A 20,441-nucleotide genomic window follows, 5' to 3' on the forward strand; every position below is an offset into this window, starting at 1 on the left:
AAAACTGCATTTCTGAAATTGAGCAAAAAAAATAGATATTGAACATATTTAAAAATGGATACCATTTACAACAAAATCAAAATCTCAATACTGAAAACTGATCTAATAAAAGAGTTCAAGACACACAAAAATATGTATTAAATAGATGCCATATCCTTACATTGGAACCATCAATATTGGTAAGATGTAAATTTTTCCCAAATTGCTCTCTAGATTTAGAAGCCCAGAAAGTTTTTGTTGTCATTGGTGGTGGTTTTGGCAGTTTTTGTGTTTTATGGAAACTGATGGGCTATTTTTACAATTAAATGGGAATGCAAAGGGCTATTTGTAGCCAAGAAAGTTTCAAGAACACATTCGAGAAACTTACACACCAGATACCAAGCCTTGTTACAAAATAAAGGAACTAAGACAGTGCAGTCAGTGTTAGTGCAAGAAGAGAAATCAACCAAAGGAACAGAATAAAGATCTCACCCATACATGGCCATCTAATTTAGAATAAAGGTGCTACTGACGTATATGGAAAAATTATTTTCAATAAATGGTTATTGTATCAACAAGGTTCTTTTTACAGAGTTAGCAGATCTATTCTACTTCAGTGGCTCTTTTATGGTTTTAAAAATCTACTTGTTAGCTCATTCTGCTGGTCTCAGCTCTTCTGCATTCTGTATAAACTCTTGGACATCTCTCAAACGTGTCCACACCTGAACACTTCTCCCCTTCCCTCCCTCAACTCCCTCCTGAATTCTCTATTTCTGTGATTGGTTTGGGGCAGAAAATCAAACCCAATATTCTGGAAAAATGTGTTTTCTTTGCCATTCAACGATTACCTTCTCTCTGGAGATAATTATATTCCATTTGTAAAGTAGGTCAGAATTTGTGAATTTTGTCAAAAATTGCATCGATAATTCAGCCCGGAATCCATCCTGGGGTCTGCAGGAGCATGACTTGTGGACTGGCCAAGGAAATGTTTTCCACAGTTTTGAAAACTCCAAAGCAGTGTTGCTTTGTTTCCTTGATTCTAACACGCCTTTCTTCACATCTTAAAAATTCTGAAGTTAGGATGAAACATGTGAACCAAACTTCAAAAACAGACGGACACATTTTTAAAATCGTGCTTGCTTCCCAGTAGGGGAATAAGTGGTGATATTGCTTAAATTATTGGTAGTTCATTCTCACTTGTTTCACTTTAAATGTCTTCTCAAAGTCTTTACCATGATAGTACATGGAAAAGAAAAGCTATATACATAGAAGACAGTCCACTGCTGCCAAGCAAGGCAACTGCCCAGAGTAGGAAATAGAATTTCAGGGGCTGGCGCTGTGGCACAGAGAGTTAAGCTGCTTTCCGTGGTGCCAGCATCCCATATGGGCGCTGGTTTGAGTCCTGGCTACTCCACTTCTGATCCAGCTCCCTCTAAGGTGCTTGGGAAAACAGTGGAAGATTGTCCAAGTGCTTGGGCCCCTGCCACTTATGTGGGACACCCGAATGAAGCTCCTGGATCCAGTCTGGTCCACCCTGGCTGATGTAGCCATTTGAGGAATGAACCAGTAGATAGAAGATTCTCTCTGTAACTCTGAGTTTCAAATAAATAAATAAATAAATCTTTTTTTTTTTTTAAATAGCATTTCAAAGCTAGCAGAGGCAAGTATGGCCAATTTGTGTATCAAACAGAACCCTGCCTCAGATTTAGAACATGACTTTCTTTTAACATTTCTGGTTGCCTTTTAAGACAAAAAAAGCCAAGCACCTTGAGTTCTAGGTATACAAAATTCAATTAAGAATAGTAAAAGTATGCCTTAAGTATGAAGTGTAGATGAACATGATATTCACAAAGGCCTCAAACTTAACTGTTGGGCTAAAGGTGCCATAGAAACCGAGATCATGAGTAGGCGTCATGAGAAGCAGTACTACTACTATGCCTGAGTATGAAAGGCCAAGCGTGAAGACTGCAGAGCATACGTGTAGTACTAAAGAAGACAGTAGAGGAGTAAATGCACAAAAGTGAGAAACTACAAATGCTTTTGTGTCAGTCTATTCCAGTCTTTTCCCACTCCCTGCTCTTCTAAAAAGCTGACAATAGGTCAGTGGTTGATGGGGAGATCAACAAAGGTTAGCAAAGGTTTTTTTGTAGGGAGGCCTTGAAAGTCCAAGCACTGGTGAATTCCAACAGGCATGTACCCTAACCGCCAAGAAATGAAGCATCCTTGGCATGCCGATGTCAAGACTCAAGAAAAGGAGATGTGGAGGCAAGCCCTGGGCTTAGTGCCTGCCTCTCCCAGCACTTCACTTTCTCCCTTGGGACTGTCCCAGTGTCAGTGGGAGGCTTTTGGGGAGCCTGGCTGACAACAATGTAGGCATTATTCGGCCTCAACATGAATCATATGTGCCACGGTGCACTCTCTCCAAGGTGAATGTGACTGCTCTAACAGGGCCTGTAAACACAACATACACACGATCTATACCAGCGCCATCATAGGACATAGTGATTTATAACCCAAGTAGGAGTACGAGGCTGATCTTAAACAATCATCACACACTATCAAAGAGTAAATTTAACAAAATAAATAAAAGGCAAGTGGTAGCTTTGGGATCCGCAAGGAGGGAAAGCCTGTACTTCCGGGAATGGAGAGTCCCTACCTGTACTTCCGGGGAAGAGAAGTCCTTGTCAAGGTCCCTGTGGGTGCGTAAAGGTCAACCAGTGAGGATCAGACCCGCCTCAACCTTTAACCCCCATGCCCTGAATCTATAAAAGGAGCTCTCCCAAGCTCTGACGCGTGACTTTCCCAGCCCCCGCTCTGTTGCTCTGTTGGGACCGGGGACCCGGGAGCAGAACCCCAATAAAAGCCTGTGAATTAATTGATTCATCTGCCTGGGAAGATTTGTTATGCGCCGGACACCTTGCAGATGGTGCCGAAACCCAGGAGCTGAGGTTTAGAGCCTCCCCTTTCTGGGTTCGAGGCCCCCTTGCTCCTTGAACCTGTCTGGTGCCCCAGGCTGACTATGGACCACGCTCGACCAACTGTAAGTAACTCCTCCCTTGCTCTCCCTCCCTCCTCTGGTTGGGCCAGTCTCTGCGATCTCTGGCTAGCTCTCCGTCCAGACAGAGACCTCCAAATTGTGCGCACATGGGCTCTGTCCTCCACTGTTTAGCCTCCCAGCGGCTGTGGAGGTGTCCCACCGCTGGCCTGGCCCCGTAGAGGACTGACCTCTAATCCATCTGCTGAAGTCCAGGACAGGGGATGCCTTGACCAAATTTCAGTAGATCTGGACTACCAGGGAGACCATGGGATCTGGCCAATCCTGAGGGTGGGGTTCAAAATGCACCCTGGCCTGCCTCCTAAAGAACTTGAAGAAACTGGGACTGGTAAATGCCTAATCTTCTACTCCACCCAGGCATGGCATAATTACCTTGAGAATTTCTGCCGCAGGGAGAGAAAATGGTCAGAGGTCCCCTATGTCCAGGCTTTCTGAGACCTCTGCTCCCGTCCTACTCCCTTCTCCCCTTCTTTCCTCTCTGCTTGCTCCACAGCCCAGGTCTTGCTGGCCAAGATCAGGCCCCCACCTCCTAAGGTCGCCTCTTCTGTGTTACTGCCAAACTCTCTACCTTACGCCTTTTCGGACCCTCATGAGTTCCTGGGGACCCCACAGCTAGCCAGGAAACTCTGCCCCCATATTCACATTCTTTCACCCCAACTGCCATGTCCTGCCTCTCCCCAGCGCCATTGCTGGAAGCCAGGTAGCCACGTGGCCCAACCACCGGTGTCGAGCACCCCCCCCCCCCCAATCCTAATGGGATTCACTGCTCCTGCTTCCTTGGCTGCCCTCCGGCAAAAGTTTAAAAGGACCTGTTCCTGAACATGCAGCTCTCTAGCCTCCTCCTCTGGTTTCCTTTCTTTGAATCTAAGAAGATCACTACCTTTGAAAATATTGCTTTGTAATTTGCTGAACTTATTTTTGCAATTTATTTTAACAGGTTTCCGAGTAATCAGTACTCAATGAAACAGCAATGGGTAATTAGTACTTGTTTTAGATGAATGCAATTTTAATTTTAATTGAATTCAGATAGCAATATTTAATATCAGCATCCTAAGTCATTCAGGTGTAACTGCTAATTTAAATTGGGTAAAGGCAAATGAGATAATGTGTCTAAATGTAAACTTTTGTGTACTCAGCATGTTATATTCTATAAAAATTTTTGGGTTAGTTTATAAACTGTCTATGAAAAGAGTTCAACATTGCTTGGAGTAACTCAGGCTGAAATTTGATGTGTTACCTTAATCTTAATCTGAGATTTTTAACAGATTATTTCAAAACATAAAGCAAGGAAATTGGCAGATGGAAAACATCACAAGTACAGAAAAGTACATTTGGTAAGGAAGCTTAAAGGGAAAGAGTTATTTTGAATAAAGAAAGGACAAGGTTTTTAAGATTGACTTCATCCTGATGGTTAGTTTACTCTAGACTGGAATGAAAATGATGGAATGTTTCAAGTAAGTTGAAGAGGGTGTGTGGAAGTCACAGAAGGTTACAGAAGAAATCTTGGATCTTAATGAGAAAGCCACAGAGGCCTAAAGAATTAAATGTTCTGTAAAATCCTACAGGTGCTTTCAAAAATGCTATGTGAAGTAAGCAAGTGATGAGTTTATAATTTTAAACATGGCAACTGAAAATCTTTTGTCATCCACAGTTTTATATATCAGATTTACTGCTCATAAAAGTAAAGTGTTGTTGGTTTTGTGCTTAGCTGTCCTCCTATAGGTTCTGATGGACTTTTTCCAGCCACATCTATTGTATTCAGTATTTTGGGATGGCACTGTAAACAGATGAAGCCAATAATGTATTATAGGTTCCAACTGAGAGAAAGCATGGTTAACTGAGGTTACTAAGAGCAGAAAGTAATTTGAATCAATTGGTAAATTAAAAAACAGTGAAAGTTTTAAAAAGCTAGTATTGAAACTGCTATATTTGTTATCCAATGATTGAAACTGCTTTCTAAATTTTCATTTGATATTGCTATTGTCAGTAAGTGATCTGGGACTTGAGCACCCCCTTGACTTGCATCCTCTGGTCTGCTTTAACAAAAACCAGGAGGAAAAGAAAGCTAGGCATCAGAAGCAATGGGTGGCAGGCCTATTAATGGCTGTTCTGTACAGTGATCTTCCCTCAAGGAGACCCAACAGGCCAGTCCACTGCAGTGGCTTTCAGTGTGGTAAGCCTGGGCTTCAGCAGAAATCAGCTTGTGAAGAGCCCTGGCAGCTCTGCCAGCCAAGAGCTGGATCACTGGGAATGGACCTGCTCTGGAGCCGAAGGACACCCAGGTCAGAGCCACAGACCTTATTGGCTCTAAGCTGAAGAGCTCTTCACTTGGCCCAGTTTCCAGGGTGACCATCGCAGCTGAGGGGACGGCCGGGTGGGGTCAGCAATATTACAGGCAGAACTGCAGGTTTCCTGTTGGAGATGCCACCTGCCTTTGCCTGGCCAGCTCTCCTCCAAGACCAGCTGGGTGATGGAGGTCAACAGGGTGTCTTCCCCAGGGGGGTTCACACCTCCCTTAGGATGTACCCTATGTGAAGATAGGTAAGTCTGGGCCTCATAACTTATAAGGTCTAAAACCCACCAGATTATTATCAGGCCCCTTCTGTCAGGTTCTATTTGCCTCTCAATCAGCAAACTTAGTTGTGGCTTAGACAGCACCTTTCTTGAGTCCTCTAATAATGACTCTGACCCTGTCTAGCCCACTTGGGTCTCACGTACCGGACACCTTGCAGCAAGGGCATCCTGGACTACTCAGACTTAACAATGCAAACTGTTGAGTTACTGACCTCACCTGGGTAGATGGTGGCTTCGGATCTGTTCATGACTTAAGGGATTTTTTTAAAGGTCTATTTATTTGAAAGGCAGAGTTAGAGAAAAGGGATGGGGGAGAGAGAGGGGGTGAGGGGGAGACACACACACACACACACACACACACATACACACACACACAGAATCTTCCATCCATTGATTCACTCCCCGAATGGCCAGGGCTGGACCAGGCCAAAGCCAGAAGCTACATCTGGGTCCCCAGCATGGGTGGCTTTGGGCCATCCTTAGGTGCTTTCCCAGGCACATTAGCAGGGAGCTGGATTGCAAGAGGAGCAGCCAGGACTTGAACCAGAGCCCAAATGGGATGCCAGCATCACAGACAGAAACTTCACCTGCTGTGCCACAGTGCCAGCTCCATGACTTACAGTATCAAGCCTTCGCCTGTTTTTAGCAAAAGCTCCAATTAGTCAAGAAGCCGTCTTCATTTATTTATTTATTTATCCTGCTTATCTGTTTCTTATCAATCAAAGAAATCCCTGTAGAGCCCACAGCAAAGGTCTGTCTTCCAAGAAGCTTTTCAGACCCAATTGGGGTCAGATTTCCTGGCTGCCTTTTATATCAGAAGCCCGGCAGAGAGCCTGACTCAGCATTTCACAACATGACTCCTGTTTTTTTTTTCTTTGGCAAGGAGACCCACTGCTTTGCAACACAAACCTTTGCTAAATTAACCCATCAAACACTACAAATGTCACTTAGGCACAGATTAGACAAATAGACCCCCTTCACAAGTCTGGGGAACCGTTCTCTGCCCAGATGCTCCAAGGCGACAGATGGGGAGATCAAACCTTTTCCAGTTCGGCCTGGAGGCCTCTGACGGGACACTGGGAGGCAGCAGGCAGCGTGGGCTCCTGGCCCACAGACAAGAGAAGGAAGTCTCCCCTGGGACAACCTGGACCCCTTCAAAAGCATGAAATCCTCCCAGCACTTCCCCTCGCTGGTGCTCAGGAATGAAACACATCCAGTCGCCAAAAGCTGCCATCCGAGAAGGCAGAGAAGGACAAGGCTCTGCTCCGACAGGGAGAGGCACCCGAGGTTGGGCCACGCGGGACGTTGTTTTCCGAACTCACGGCGGGCCTGGAGGGAGCATGACGCCAGCACCACAGGCACAGAGCAGCTGTGCTTGTTTGGCAGGAGTTCAGTATAAACCTTACGAATGTCCTGCTGGCTCTCTCATTTAAAAAAAAAAAAAGATTTTGAAAAATTCCATAAACACTAAACTGCCAGTGTAGAATTTGCACTGTAGAGCTTTTCCCACTGGAGTAAACTATGTATTCCAAACAAATTTTGAGCCATAAAGGTACCAATAAGTTATTCTCTTCAGAGAAATTTAATGGAATAAATGTAACAGGCAGATTGAAAATCAATAGTAAGGACTGGCATTTTGGTACAACGTTTAAGCCCCACCTACAATGCCACATTCCATATGAGCACTGGTTCGAGTGCCAACTGTGCCACTTCTCATCCAGCTCCCTGCTAATATGCAAGTACTTGGGCCCCTGCCACCCACATGGGAGACCTGGATGAAGTCCCTGACTTCTTCCTGGCCCCAGCCCTGTCCGTTGTGGCCATCTGGGGAGTGAACCAGCAGATGGAAGATCTCTTTCTTTCTTTCTCTCTGGGTAACTGTGCCTTTCAAATAAATCTTTTTATTTAAAAAAAAGAAAAAAAAAATGGTCAGAGCAGTTCCAAAGAATCACTGAACATAAATTCTCTCTGAAGTATCAGGATGAAAACATGGCCATGAATAATCTACTTTCCAAGAGAGGCTTTCAATAGAGGAAGCATAGATTACATTTCCACTCAGAACTGGTCATCAGGCATCAGAGAACTTCCTTTTCATTCCCAAATTTTGGCTCATTACCAAGATACCACAATGGGTGTATTTTGCTCATTATCCAACTATTCCAGCTAAGAAGTCACTACACCATCACTGTGTGTGTCCAGCACCGTGGCATATCCCCAGATCCTGGTACCTGCCCATCCTTCTTCTGTTTCTCCCATTGCAGACTTGAATGTGCTCAAGGGACAGAACTGAAACAAACCTTTACAGGGCAAGCTAATCATCGTTATCATTTCAGTGTGCCTATTTGTGACAGGCCCACATGGTGATCGATACATTCAAGAGAAATCCAAGTCATTCCTAAAAATTTAGAAATTCCTGGGAAGTCAGTAGACTTCTAAGACCAAGAGCACGAGTCAAGATGGCCTTTAAAGCACCGAGGATGGGGTGGGCGTTTGGCCTAGTGGGTAAGACACAAGGTTGGGTGCCTACATCCATACCTAGTGGGTAAGACACAGGTTGGGTGCCTGCATCCCATACCTAGTGGGTAAGACACAGGTTGGGTGCCTACATCCCATACCTAGTGGGTAAGACACAGGTTGGGTGCCTGCATCCCATACCTAGTGGGTAAGACACAGGTTGGGTGCCTGCATCCCATACCTAGTGGGTAAGACACAGGTTGGGTGCCTGCATCCCATACCTAGTGGGTAAGACACAAGGTTGGGTGCCTGCATCCCATACCTAGTGGGTAAGACACAGGTTGGGTGCCTGCATCCCATACCTAGTGGGTAAGACATAGGTTGGGTGCCTGCATCCCATACTGGAGTGCCTGAGCTCAAGTCCCAGCTCCACTCCCAATCCTAGTGTCCTGCTAATGAGGCAGGAAATGATGGCTCAAGTAGCTGGATCCCTAACCACCCACACAGGACACTTGGACTGAGCTGCAGGCCCGGCCATTGCAGGCAACTGGGGAAGGAACCAGTGGATGGCAGCTCACTTGTTCTGTATGCCTCTCAAATAAATAAACAAAAATTAAACGAAAACCCTGAAAGCCAACCAGTCTCTTAAAGAGTATTCAGTGTTGGGTTCCCTACCAACTGTCTGTTCTCTTCCTTTCATTTTCATCTTTGTAACCACCATTCAAGTATAATTGCCAGAGTGTCATATCCTCTGCGGCACACTGAGAAAGATAACACTGCTAACAATCTACTATGCATTCATATTGAGCTACTAAACTGACCCCTAATATGAAACAAAATTCAAAGCCATTGTTTTTTTTTTTTTTCTCCTGTTTTCCACAGGATTGAATTGCTGCCCTAATACATTGTCCCTCAGGCCAACAGCTACTCCATGGAAGGTTTTCTTTAGTAGGCACCCCCATGAACACTTCATTACACCTCTTTTGTAAAATGTCTGGCCTCATTTTAAGAAATGGGAATAATACATATGGGGGAATGCTATTGCTCCTCTCTATCCAAATGATAGAGATAAACATACATTATACACACAAAGATAAACATGTAGTGTGTGTATCATATGCACAGTCATACACAGTGATGTTTCAGTCAACGGCAGAACACACATATGATGGGGTCCCATATGGTTGTATGACCCTGTGTTGTCTTAGCCACCTCAGTCTGTGGGAGTTCACTTTATAACATTCACACCACAGCAAAATCGCCTGATGATGCCTGGTCAGAGAGTGATGTGTGGCTGTACACAGCCTGAGAGTCACCTGAATTAGTGTCACTCAAAGCATCATTATATAATTTCAATATGTGACTCGTAGCCATCTTCACCCATCATCCAGAAGTGGAGACTAAACATTCGTGGGAAACATGACTTCATCCCCAATCAATTAAACAGTTGTCTTTTCACAAAGCATACCATTTACTGGTCAACTATCTGGGAAGTCAGCTTAATAGCAAACAATCTGGCCGGCTACGCACTACCACTCAGAACAGCCACCTCCTCACGCTCACGGGCGGCCAGCCCCTGACCTCCAAAATCCCCTTCCACAGACACACTGAGGGACACGTGATGACAGAGGGTGAGAAACGGGGACCAGCCCCACCTTTTGGGCTTCCTTGAGCCTCCATACCTGTGCTGATGCTCCTGCAAGACTTGATAAATGCTGATAAGAAAAGTTTGGTTTTTAAAACTCCCCACCACACAGTCCTTGTAGATGCGGAATTCTGCAGCCGTCACCGCCTCACCCTCGGGAATCTGGGATAGGTTGAACTTGAACTCTTTGTGGTGTCGCTGGCGAGGGGAGAACTCCTTGTCGTACTCCACTACAAGATTAAACAAGAGAGAGTGACAGCTATTGTTACTTGACCAAGCGCCACAGGCTCACCTCATGAACACTCCCCCACTTACATGGATTACCTGTTACCAACAGCTTCTTGGAGGGGTGGGGGGGGCACAAGACATGGGCTAGGCTTTCACCTGGGCAGACATTTAGACCCTTCATGTGACCCAAGGAGGACATCAAGTTCTTAGGTTGAATTCCATTGAAATACTTTAGCTGGAACCCTTCGTAGAAATAACCTGCATGACGGCAAGTGGCTCTGGGCATCAGGGCTCCTCACATGCACAGACAAATGGGAAAGGAAGATGGCTTCATGGGAGAGGATGAAACACTGACCGAGAGCCCATCTGCCCATCCTAGACCACGACCCTTCCCAGCCCCCTTCCACCCCGGCTGCTTCTGCATCCTTAGGTTGGTTCCTGCATTACCATCAGTGGTTGACATGACCAAGGGTAACCCTGAGCTGAACTTGGGTGGTGGGGGGATGTCCTGAGGGATTGGGGGTTGGGGGGAGAGAAGTGGGCAGCACATTTTACCATGCCTAAAGCTCAAATGGAAAGTTTTGTTGAAGAGTTTGGGTAAGGCTTCCTAGGAAAAAGTGCACTTACTAAACCCACTGCCTTCCCCCTACTGCCAGGAGCTGCAGGCTGGACAACGAAGAGCCTGGGAAGGGATTGTCCTGGCCGTGCAGCTGCTGGAACCCTGTTTAATCTGCACGTAGATCCAGGCAGGAGAATGAGGACATGCAAGGAGATTGGGCTTTCTACTGGGTCACATTGGAGAAAGAACATGGACGAGGATTGTCTAAAAGGTTCTTACTTTTAAATATGGAATCCACCTAACCTCCCACCAATGGTTGAATGGACAATGAAAATGTGATATACATGCACAGTGGAAAGCTATGTGGCCTCAACAAAGAAGGAAATTCTGCCATTTGCAACAATGTGGATGAACCTGGAAAACATGTGAAAATCCAGTGAAATTAGCCAGGCATAGAATAACAAACACTGCATGGTCTCATTTACACATAGAATCTAAAAAGGCCAAATTCCTAGAAGCAGAGGGTAGAGCAGCAGTTGCTAGGAGTTGCAAGTGGCTGGGAGGATTTGGGCAAAGTTGGTCAAAGTGTACAAAAGTTCAGTTCTGCATAAAGCATGAGAAACCTAATGTCCAGCATGGAGACCGATGAACTGTTGAAATTCACCAAAAAGCAGTGACTGCAATGAGATGGTAGACAGAATAGCTTACAACAGTAAACATTTCACAATGCGTATCAAAACTAGTTGGACCCCTTAAATACACACGATTTTATTTGTCAATGATATCTCAATAAAGCCAGGCAAAATAAATTTTAAAAAAAGATTTATTTATTTAAAAGGCAAAGATACGAAGAGAGGGAGAGAGGGAGAGAGAGAATGAATGAGAGATCTTCTATCCACTGGTTCACTCCACAAATGGCCATAATGATAGAGATGGACCAGACTGAGGCCGGGAGCCAGGAGCTTTTTCCTGGTCTCCCATGGGCTTTCTCAGGTGCATTAGCAGAGAGCTGGAAGTGGAGCAGCTGGGAATTGAACTGGTGCCCATATGGGGTGCTGGTGCTGCAGGCAGCAGCTTAACCCTCTACACTACAGTGCTGGCCCCGGAAAACAAGCTGTTTAAAAATAGGACATTTTTCCTGCATGAAGACAAACTGTCTTCATTCCATTGCAATCACTGTTGACTTTTGGAATCAGCTTCCGGATGGCTACATGCAGTTTGTGTCTGGGAAATGACACAGAACCTCAGACACGTAGCCCCTAAGCCTTGTAAAAGAAAAAGAGCAGTGCTCTGCCCCACCAACAACCCTTGCCTCCAACCCAGCCGGCCAGGGCTTCCGTCCTGCCCACCCTGGCTGTCTTTTCTTCATGCCAACCAGAGAGAAATCTCAGGAGCAAATTAATCCTCTACGGCAGAGTTTTCCCAGGACATGAGGATAGAAAAAAAAAAATCAAATCATTTGCCACTTCCAACTTCCCACATTCTCCCACATGTGTTGTTTTCTATAATTACCAGAGAAAAGCTTTGGAGATTTAGTTAAAAAAAAAAAAAAGAGAGAGAGAAAGCCAGTAAATCTCTCCAGGAGAGCCTAAGTCCTCAATGGCATTTGCAAAAGCAGGGAAAGTTAAGTCAGCTACAAGGACAGGGTTTTAAATAAGAAGTTTTCCAACCTGCCGTGTGATTATGGGACCAGTCTTTTAGGTTCAAGTTCTCTCTGACTTCTTTAAGTGCTTTTATACACAGAAAAAGAGGTCCAACCAGCAAGTAAACCACGGTTCAGTCTCAACAAGAGAGCAAGTTTTCTAATTAGTGGCTAAGCACGAACAGCAGTATTGTCTGGGAGTTCACGCCAGGACACCCGCACACGAGGGTGGATCACTTTTCCCTAAAACTGATCTGCCTTTTCAGTTTGATATGTTATCATCGCTGGTTGAAAAGTGATTCAAATCCGATTTCTCAAAAGAGACTCAACAACAACAAGTCACACAGCCTCGCCACAGGGCCTTTCCAGCGCTCGAGTTTAACTCTAAGTGACGATACACCTGTAAAAGCAGCCCTTGTGAGCATGTGTAAAAACTCTTCAGTCTTTGAATCTCTTATGACACAAAATTAGGAAACAAGAAGGATGTGAAGGAGGACATAAGTCAGCGACTTTAAGATGTTTCCATTTCCAGGAGCAAAGGACAGAAATTTCAGACAGCGAGACAGGTGGGAGCTGGTCTTCGGAGAGGCACAGCACTTGTAATCAACCACGCTTCCCTGTATTTGCACCCTTGGGTCATCAGCTCCCCCCGGCTGGCTCCGCAAACTGCTCTGAGGCAGCAACAGTGGTGCCGACACCAAATACAGGCTGTAAGCTCTGAGCATCTTTCCACTTGGGGACAGTCAGCTGCCAAGCACACCCACTACCTTATACCCCCAAGTGGTGAGGCAGCCCAAGCCACCGTGTAGACAAGAGCTTGCAGAGGGGAGGGCAGGCAGAGGGAGACAAAGCCACCCAACCAGTCCCCAGCTGCCTCCATCAGCCACCAGCCATGTCCTGAAGACGCGACGTTGGATGACAAGCCCAGTGGACCCTTTGGATGACTGTAGTTCCAGCCACAACTGCAGGCAAGGCCTTGAGCAAGAGCCCCCCACTGGTGGAATTGAATCATCTCTCAAGATTGCGAGAGATGGGCTGGCACTGTGGTGTAGTGGGTAAACCGCCACCTGCAGTGCCGGCATCTCATATGGGTGCTGGTTCGAGTCCTGGCTGCTGCACTTCCCACCTAGCTCCCTGTGAATGTACCTGGGAAAGCAGTAGAGCATGGCCCAAGTGCTTGGTTTCCTGCACCCAGGTGGGAGACCTGGAAGAAGCTCCTGGCTCCTGATAGGCCCAGCTGTGGCCACTGCGGCCATTTGAGGAGTGAACTAGTAGATGGAAGACTACTCTTCCTCTCTGCCCCTGCCTCTCTGTAACCCTGCCTTTCAAATAAATAAATCTCTTAAACAAACAAACAACAGATTGTGAGAGGTAATAACGCCTTGTTGTAAGCCCTGAAAGTTTTGGTGACTTGTTATGCAGCGACAGGCAACTTAACACAAGGAAGGGCAGGAGAGAATAAAGGCAGAAGCGGAGAGGAAGTTTGACTACTAGGAAAGGAGAGAAACGACACGTAGTTCTTGGATAAGGATTGTGCAACGCTGGAGGCAAACTGTATAATGAAGGAAGAAATGTTGGCATGAGCTCCCAGACAGATGTGCAGAGATAAAGGATCTAAAAACGGGAAGACAGAAGCACAAAGTATTCATTTCATTACACGGGGAACTGGAACCCATTGCTTTCCCTATTTGTCCTCAAACATTATCTCGAAGCACGCCGAACCTTCTCCTCTATCCCCCTCTTTGGGGAGACTCGGCGTCTCTGTTGCCCGATCAGATGCTGCAGGCTGCCCCAGCTCTCTTGCACAACCCCTTCTGATCCTCCCCTTGCGCCCCTCAACTCTAAGCTGCACCAGTTTCCTCGCTCTCCCCAGGACGTCTCAGCTAGCAGTCCCTGAAGTTGACCTCGAATTCCTTCTCCTCCCTGCCCCCTTTGCCTACAATTAAATTACACAGCACATTCATTAACGTCCAACAGGAACACAAGATGTAAGTAGAATCAGGTGCCTGCACGTGCACTGGTAGACCTCAATGGCAATGAGCTTAGAAACCCGAGATACGCTATTCCTGACTCCTTAAACACTAGACAATTCCAGAAATAGGAAAGGGAGGCAAATGGAGAGGGACTGAGCCTGGAATTCAACCCTCAGGGGCTCGTTTGCACACCAAGCATCTGGCTTATCAATGACAGCACCACATGTGGCGCACAGCTAAGCAGCGGCTCCGAGGGCTGATGTTGTCAAACCGCCATGGGGTTTGAGTTGTAGCTCCTTGTTCTCAGACTCGGGTGAGCGCAGCAAGACATTAGTCAAAGTTTCAGCATGAGTTATAAAATGACAAGTAGTATCAGTGTAGAGGGTGGAGCAAGACCCTCCGTACAAAACAGCCAATGGCTTAGCCTGGGTGCTCCATACTTGTTAGCTGTGGTCGTTGGCTGTCATTTAGAATCTATCTCTTCTGAGTTTGCAGTCTGTCTTTGCTGAGACATTCAAATTTGCTCATGAGTATGTGGAAAACACTGATGAACAATTCTGTAAATGAGCTGTTCAACTCGAGTGATGCAGGGTGAGAAGAGCCTTCTTAACGGAAACCCTAGCATGCCTTGGTGTTCGGCTACTGAACACACTGCTGTGTTTTCTGAGGCAATAATTCCTAGTTTTTTTTTTTTTTATTTCAAGGTCTCAGTTAAAACATTTTTTTAAAATGGTAATGACCTTACACAAGGTCACCTTTTTTTTTTCTGTTTGCCCTTCATAAGGACAATAAAACAAAATAACAAATTGCATTCTTTTAACTCTACCACTTCACTTCTAAAAATCCTTTTGACACCAAATAAAAGAGAAACACAATTGAAGAATGTAATATCATCCTTTAAGTTGATTAAATTTAGCTTTATAAAACTCCCTTGATTTTTTCCTTTGAGCCTCAGACCATACCAACTGAATTTCAGAACAATCCTAGACCTCTGGCCAACATGCAGGAATCACTCGCCCAAGGAATAAAAGCTACTGGTTTAAGATTGAAAATGTAAAACTATGTGGTTTTACATAAACAAAAGGATGCAACTGATGGACTGACAAAGCAAGATAACAAAGCAGCCAGGAGACCAGCAGCCAACTTAACAACCAGAGAACAATCCATGCTGATGCCAACGCTACCCCTGCCACAAGAAACCTCAGGTCAAGAATGTTGGGTTTACCATTCACCACCTTTTGCAACCTAGAAGGGGTCACTAAATCATACAGTCCTTGGCTTTCCTTTTTCCCCAGCGCCAGGTGTGGTCAAGCTGATGGTGATGTCAGCTGTGAAGAGCCCTGGGATCCTTGCCTTCTTCATCCTACCTGGTATGCGTCCGTTAACAATATGGGCACTTTCCTAACCAGCATCCGGGGGGATGTGAGATGGCCCCTCCACTGGGGAAAAGCAGTCTGGCAGGCCTCCGGAAGACTGACTACAGAGTGAGCATCCGGTCCAGCAGTTACCTTTCTGGATATGCACGCAAAAGGATTGAAAGCAAAGCCTTAAGTAGTCCCTTGTGCACCCATGTTTATGGTAGCATTTTCCAGAGAGCCAAGATCTGGAAGCAAGATCGAGTACACCAGCAGGAGCATGCATAACAAATGCACCTATACGTGGAATAAACCTTATTCAGCTTCACAGAGGAAACTCTGACACATGCCACGACACGGTCGGCCTTGAAGACCTTGGGCTCAGTGGAAAGCGCTGGCCACAAATGGAGAAGTACTACACGGTCCCACCTAACTGAGGGCCTTCATCAAATTCATGGAGAAAGTCAAATGGAGTTGAGGGGTAGGGAGGGATGGGGAGTTAAGAAATCAGAGAAGAGAAAGTTTGGGAAGAGGAGAAAGTCCTGGAGATGGATAACAGTGATGCATAGCGATGTGCAATTGGGTGTCACTGAACTGCACACTTAAAATTGTTGGCAATACAGTTATGTCACATGTATTTTAGTACAATTAAAAAGACATTTTCTTACATGCTTACACTTAACTAAATTAAAAATTCTTCACAGCCCTCCAATACCCAGCCATAGTTAAATTTCCTCAAAGATTTTAAACACTGTATTTGTATGTTGGCATCAGGAGTCAAACAGAGGGCACTCATTTCACTTGTATTTATTTATTTATTTTATTTATTTATTATTTGAGAGCATGAAGAGGAAGAGAGACAAGAGAACGAGCGAGCGAGCAGGAAGCAGAGTATGCTTCCCCGGCTGCTGGTTCACCCTCCAAACCCCAGTTAGGAACCAGGAACCAGACCTAAGTACTCTCATATGAAATGTGGATGTCTTGACCAAGGTTTTAAAAGGCCTGGCCCATCGTAACTCTTTTTAAATTTTAAATTTTTTATTTGCATAAGGCAAACAAATTTCATGTATACAGATTTAAGAGCATAATGATACTTCCTCCATTAACATATATAAAAACCTACAGGTAACATTGCCAATGGTGACATATTCGAACCGCTGACTTTAAAATTCAGAAGGGAAGGACCCTCACTTTCAGCCTTGTGCTGGAATTTGGTTAGGTGCTTCCAAGGTTAAAGAATGGGAAAGGAAGAGGCACACTACCAAGCTTTGGACCTAATAAGAGAGTTTAGTGATTGCTTCCTTGAGCTGAAGGTGCCCCTTCACTTTGTATTTATTATCTGGGCTTCCTGTACCTGCATTCTCGAGCGAGACTGGTATTGTTCCCGTCTCCTAGGGTGCTGTGCGGTTTCCAGTCATGCTCCCCTTCCGAGTAAGCTGGGGAACATCATTGTTCTTTTCATGAAATGTTCTACCGCTTCTTGTAAGTTTCACAAAATTATCTGTAGAATCATCTGATTCTAGTGTTTTCTTCTGGGTAAGATTTTTTTTTTTAAGATTTATTTTATTTATTTGAAAGACAGAGTTACAGAGAGAGGTAGAGAGAGAGAGAGAGAGAGTCTTCCATCCCCTGGTTCACTCCCCAGATGGCTGCAACAGTCAGAGCTTCACCGATGCAAAGCCAGGAGCCAGGAGCTTCTTCAGGTCTCCTACATGGGCACAGGGGCCTAAGGACTTGGGGCATTCTCCACTGCTATCCCAGGCCATAGCAGAGAGCTGGATCAGAAGAAGAGAAGCCGGTACTAGAACCGCCATCCATATGGGATGCCCGCACTTCAGGCCAGGGCTTTAGCCTGCTGCGCCATAGCGCCAGCCACTTTTGGGTAAGATTTTTAACTACTTGTTAGTTTTCTTTAAACATATAGAAAAAACATTTGAACTATTTCATCGTGAGTCAAAGTACATATTCTAGAGGTCTGTCAACTTTGATTTCATTTTTCAAATTTATTGCCATAAACTTTTTGATATTATTTAATCTCTGCTCTATTTATGACTATTTCTCCTTTTTCAGACTATTATTCTTTTTTTATTTAATAGATGCATTTTTACATAGATACAACTTTAGGAATATAGTGGTTCTTTCCCCATGCACCCCACCCCGCTCCCATTCCCTCTCCCATCTCCTTCTTCATTATGGATCATTTTTAGTTTAACTTTATATACATAGGACCAACTCTATGCTAATCATAGATTTCAACAATTTGCCCCCACACCCACACACAACATATAGAGTACAGTTTAGGGAGAGAATTTGCAGTCGATTCTCATATTGCAATTCAACAGGGACAGAGGTCCTACCTGGGGAGCAAGTGCACAGTGACTACTGTTGTTCCTTTAACAATTAACACTGTTTTTTTGTGACATCAGTGATCATCCGAGACTCTTGTCATGGGCTGCCAGGGCTATGGAGGCCTTCTGTGACCATAGACTCCATTGGTATTTGGAGATGGCCATAAGCAAAGTGGATGTTCTCCTGTCCCTTCAGAGAAGAGTGTCTCCTTCTTTGATGACCCTTCCTTTCCTCTGAGATCTCAGAGATTCTCTGTGTAGGATTGTTTTCCACAGAGTCTTGTCTTTCCATGCCCAAGATGCTCTTGCAGGCCTTTCAGCCTGACATACTATTATTCTTTTTTTGTGCATTTCCTTTTTCTTGATCAGTTAAACTAGAAGTCAGTTTTTTCCTTTGTCATTATTGCTTAATTATAAAAGATATTTTAAGATATTTTATAAACTATACCCCAAGCATTAATTATTAAAACTAGAGTTGGCTAGAGAAAAACAGATACTACCTATTTCAACAGCAACCACAAAAGAGGGGAAAAAATGAACAGTGCTACTCTCTAATACATTTGTTTTAAGAGAAATCACATATTCATTATTTTCTAACTGGACTCAGTCTCTGGTTAATTCAGCCTAGATTTAGTTAAGGCAATTACATTAATTCCCAATAAATTCCATTTGTTCCCAATAAAGCATTTTCCAAGTTTCTACAAACTTGAAACTCTTATAAAAAATAAAGAGCCTGCCATTTCACTGACTAATGTAAGCAATTTTTCATGCTACGGCACAAACTTATTTAATGTTCAGTAACAAGGCCAATTTAGGTGCTGGTCTTCCAAGGGTTATAACAACTAACAACGGCAGGCTTTTGACTTGCATGTTGCAAGCAAACAAACTTGAACTGAACTCCTGGCTGACTTTTTTTTAGAAAGCTTTTATTTAATATATAAATTTCATAGGTATAGCTTTAGGAATATAGCGGTTCTATCCCCCATACCTACCCTCCCATCCCCAGACCACCCCACCTCCTACTCACTCTACCATCCCATTCTTAAGATTCATTTTTAATTATCTTTATATACAGAATACAAACTCTGTATATAAGTAAAGATTTCAACAGATTGCACCCACAGAGACACACCAAGTATAAAGTACTGTTTGAAGACAGTTTTACCATTAATTCTCATAGTACAACTCATTAAGGACAGAGGTCCTACATAGGGAGTAAGTGCACAGTGACTCCTGTTGTTGGTTTAACAATTGACACTCTTATTTATGACATTAGAGTGATCACTGGAGGCTCTTGTCTTGGGCTGCCAAGGCTATGGAAGCCTTTTGAGTCCACAAGTTCCATCAGTATTTAGACAGGGCCATAAGCAAAGTGGAAGTTCTCTCCTCCCTTCAGAAAAAGGTACTTCCTTCTTTGATGGCTTTTTCTTTTCACTGGGATCTCACTCACAGAGATCCTTCATGTAGGTCATTTTTTGCCACAGTGTCTTGGCTTTCTGTGCCTGAAATGCTCTCATGGGCTTTTTAGCCAGATCTGAATACCGTAAGGGCTGATTCTGAGGCCAGAGTGCTGTTTAGGGCATTTGTCATTCTATGAGTCTGCTGTGTGGCCTGCTTCCCATGTTGGATCATTCTCTCCTTTTCAATTCTATCTAATGTTATTAGCAGACACTTGGTCTATTTATGTGATCCCTTTGACTCTTATTCCTATCTATATGATCAGTTACACACTTAAAATGATCACTTTAACTAGTAAGATGGCATTAGTACCACCCAGCTTAATGGGATTTGGAGTCCCATGGCAAGTTTTTACCTTGACCCTTTGGGGTAAGCCCATGGGAACATGTGCCAAACTGTACATCTCCCTCTCTTATTCCCACTCTTATTTTTCGCTGGGATAAATTTTCAATTGGATTTAAACACCTAAGAATATTTCTGTGCTAAATGAAGAGTTCAACCAATGGTATTAGGTAGAAAAAGAAAACAGTAAAAAAATTAAAATAAGCTGTTCCTTGACAGTCAGGACAAGGGCTGATCAAGCCATTGCTTTTCATAGTGCCAATTTCACTTCTACAGGTCTGACTTTTTATCATGGTAAGATGAAAGATTTTACCTTCCAGGGTTCATAAAATTATTTTCAAAAAAATTTACTTATATATGTATGTATTCATTTAATTTATTATTTTTTTTGACAGGCAGAGTGGACAGTGAGAGAGAGAGACAGAGAGAAAGGTCTTCCTTTGCCATTGGTTCACCCTCCAATGGCCGCCGCGGCCGGCGCGCTGCGGCCGGTGCACCGCACTGATCCAATGGCAGGAGCCAGGAGCCAGGTGCTTCTCCTGGTCTCCCATGGGGTGCAGGGCCCAAGCACCTGGGCCATCCTCCACTGCACTCCCTGGCCACAGCAGAGGGCTGGCCTGGAAGAGGGGCAACCGGGACAGAATCCGGCGCCCCGACCGGGACTAGAACCCGGTGTGCTGGCGCCGCTAGGTGGAGGATTAGCCTAGTGAGCCGCGGCGCCGGCCTGTATTCATTTAATTTAAATGTTTGAAAGAGAGAGCTCCCATCTACTGAAAAACTCCCCAAATGCCTACAACAGCCATGCCTGGGCTAGGTCAAAGCCAGGAGT

General features: G+C 44.7%; 1 protein-coding gene across 1 annotated transcript in view; it reads right to left on the bottom strand.

Annotated features, from left to right (window-relative positions):
• Positions 1–20,441, bottom strand: part of BMP6 (bone morphogenetic protein 6) — a 178,581-nt gene that overhangs the window by 32,975 nt on the left and 125,165 nt on the right. Inside the window, exon 2 of the mRNA XM_008262354.4 lies at positions 9,745–9,937. Coding sequence (XP_008260576.2) covers positions 9,745–9,937 — 193 coding nt within the window. The remainder of the gene's footprint in view (positions 1–9,744; positions 9,938–20,441) is intronic.

This window comes from Oryctolagus cuniculus, chromosome 5 (assembly GCF_964237555.1).
Source record: "Oryctolagus cuniculus chromosome 5, mOryCun1.1, whole genome shotgun sequence".
NCBI lineage: Eukaryota > Metazoa > Chordata > Mammalia > Lagomorpha > Leporidae > Oryctolagus > Oryctolagus cuniculus.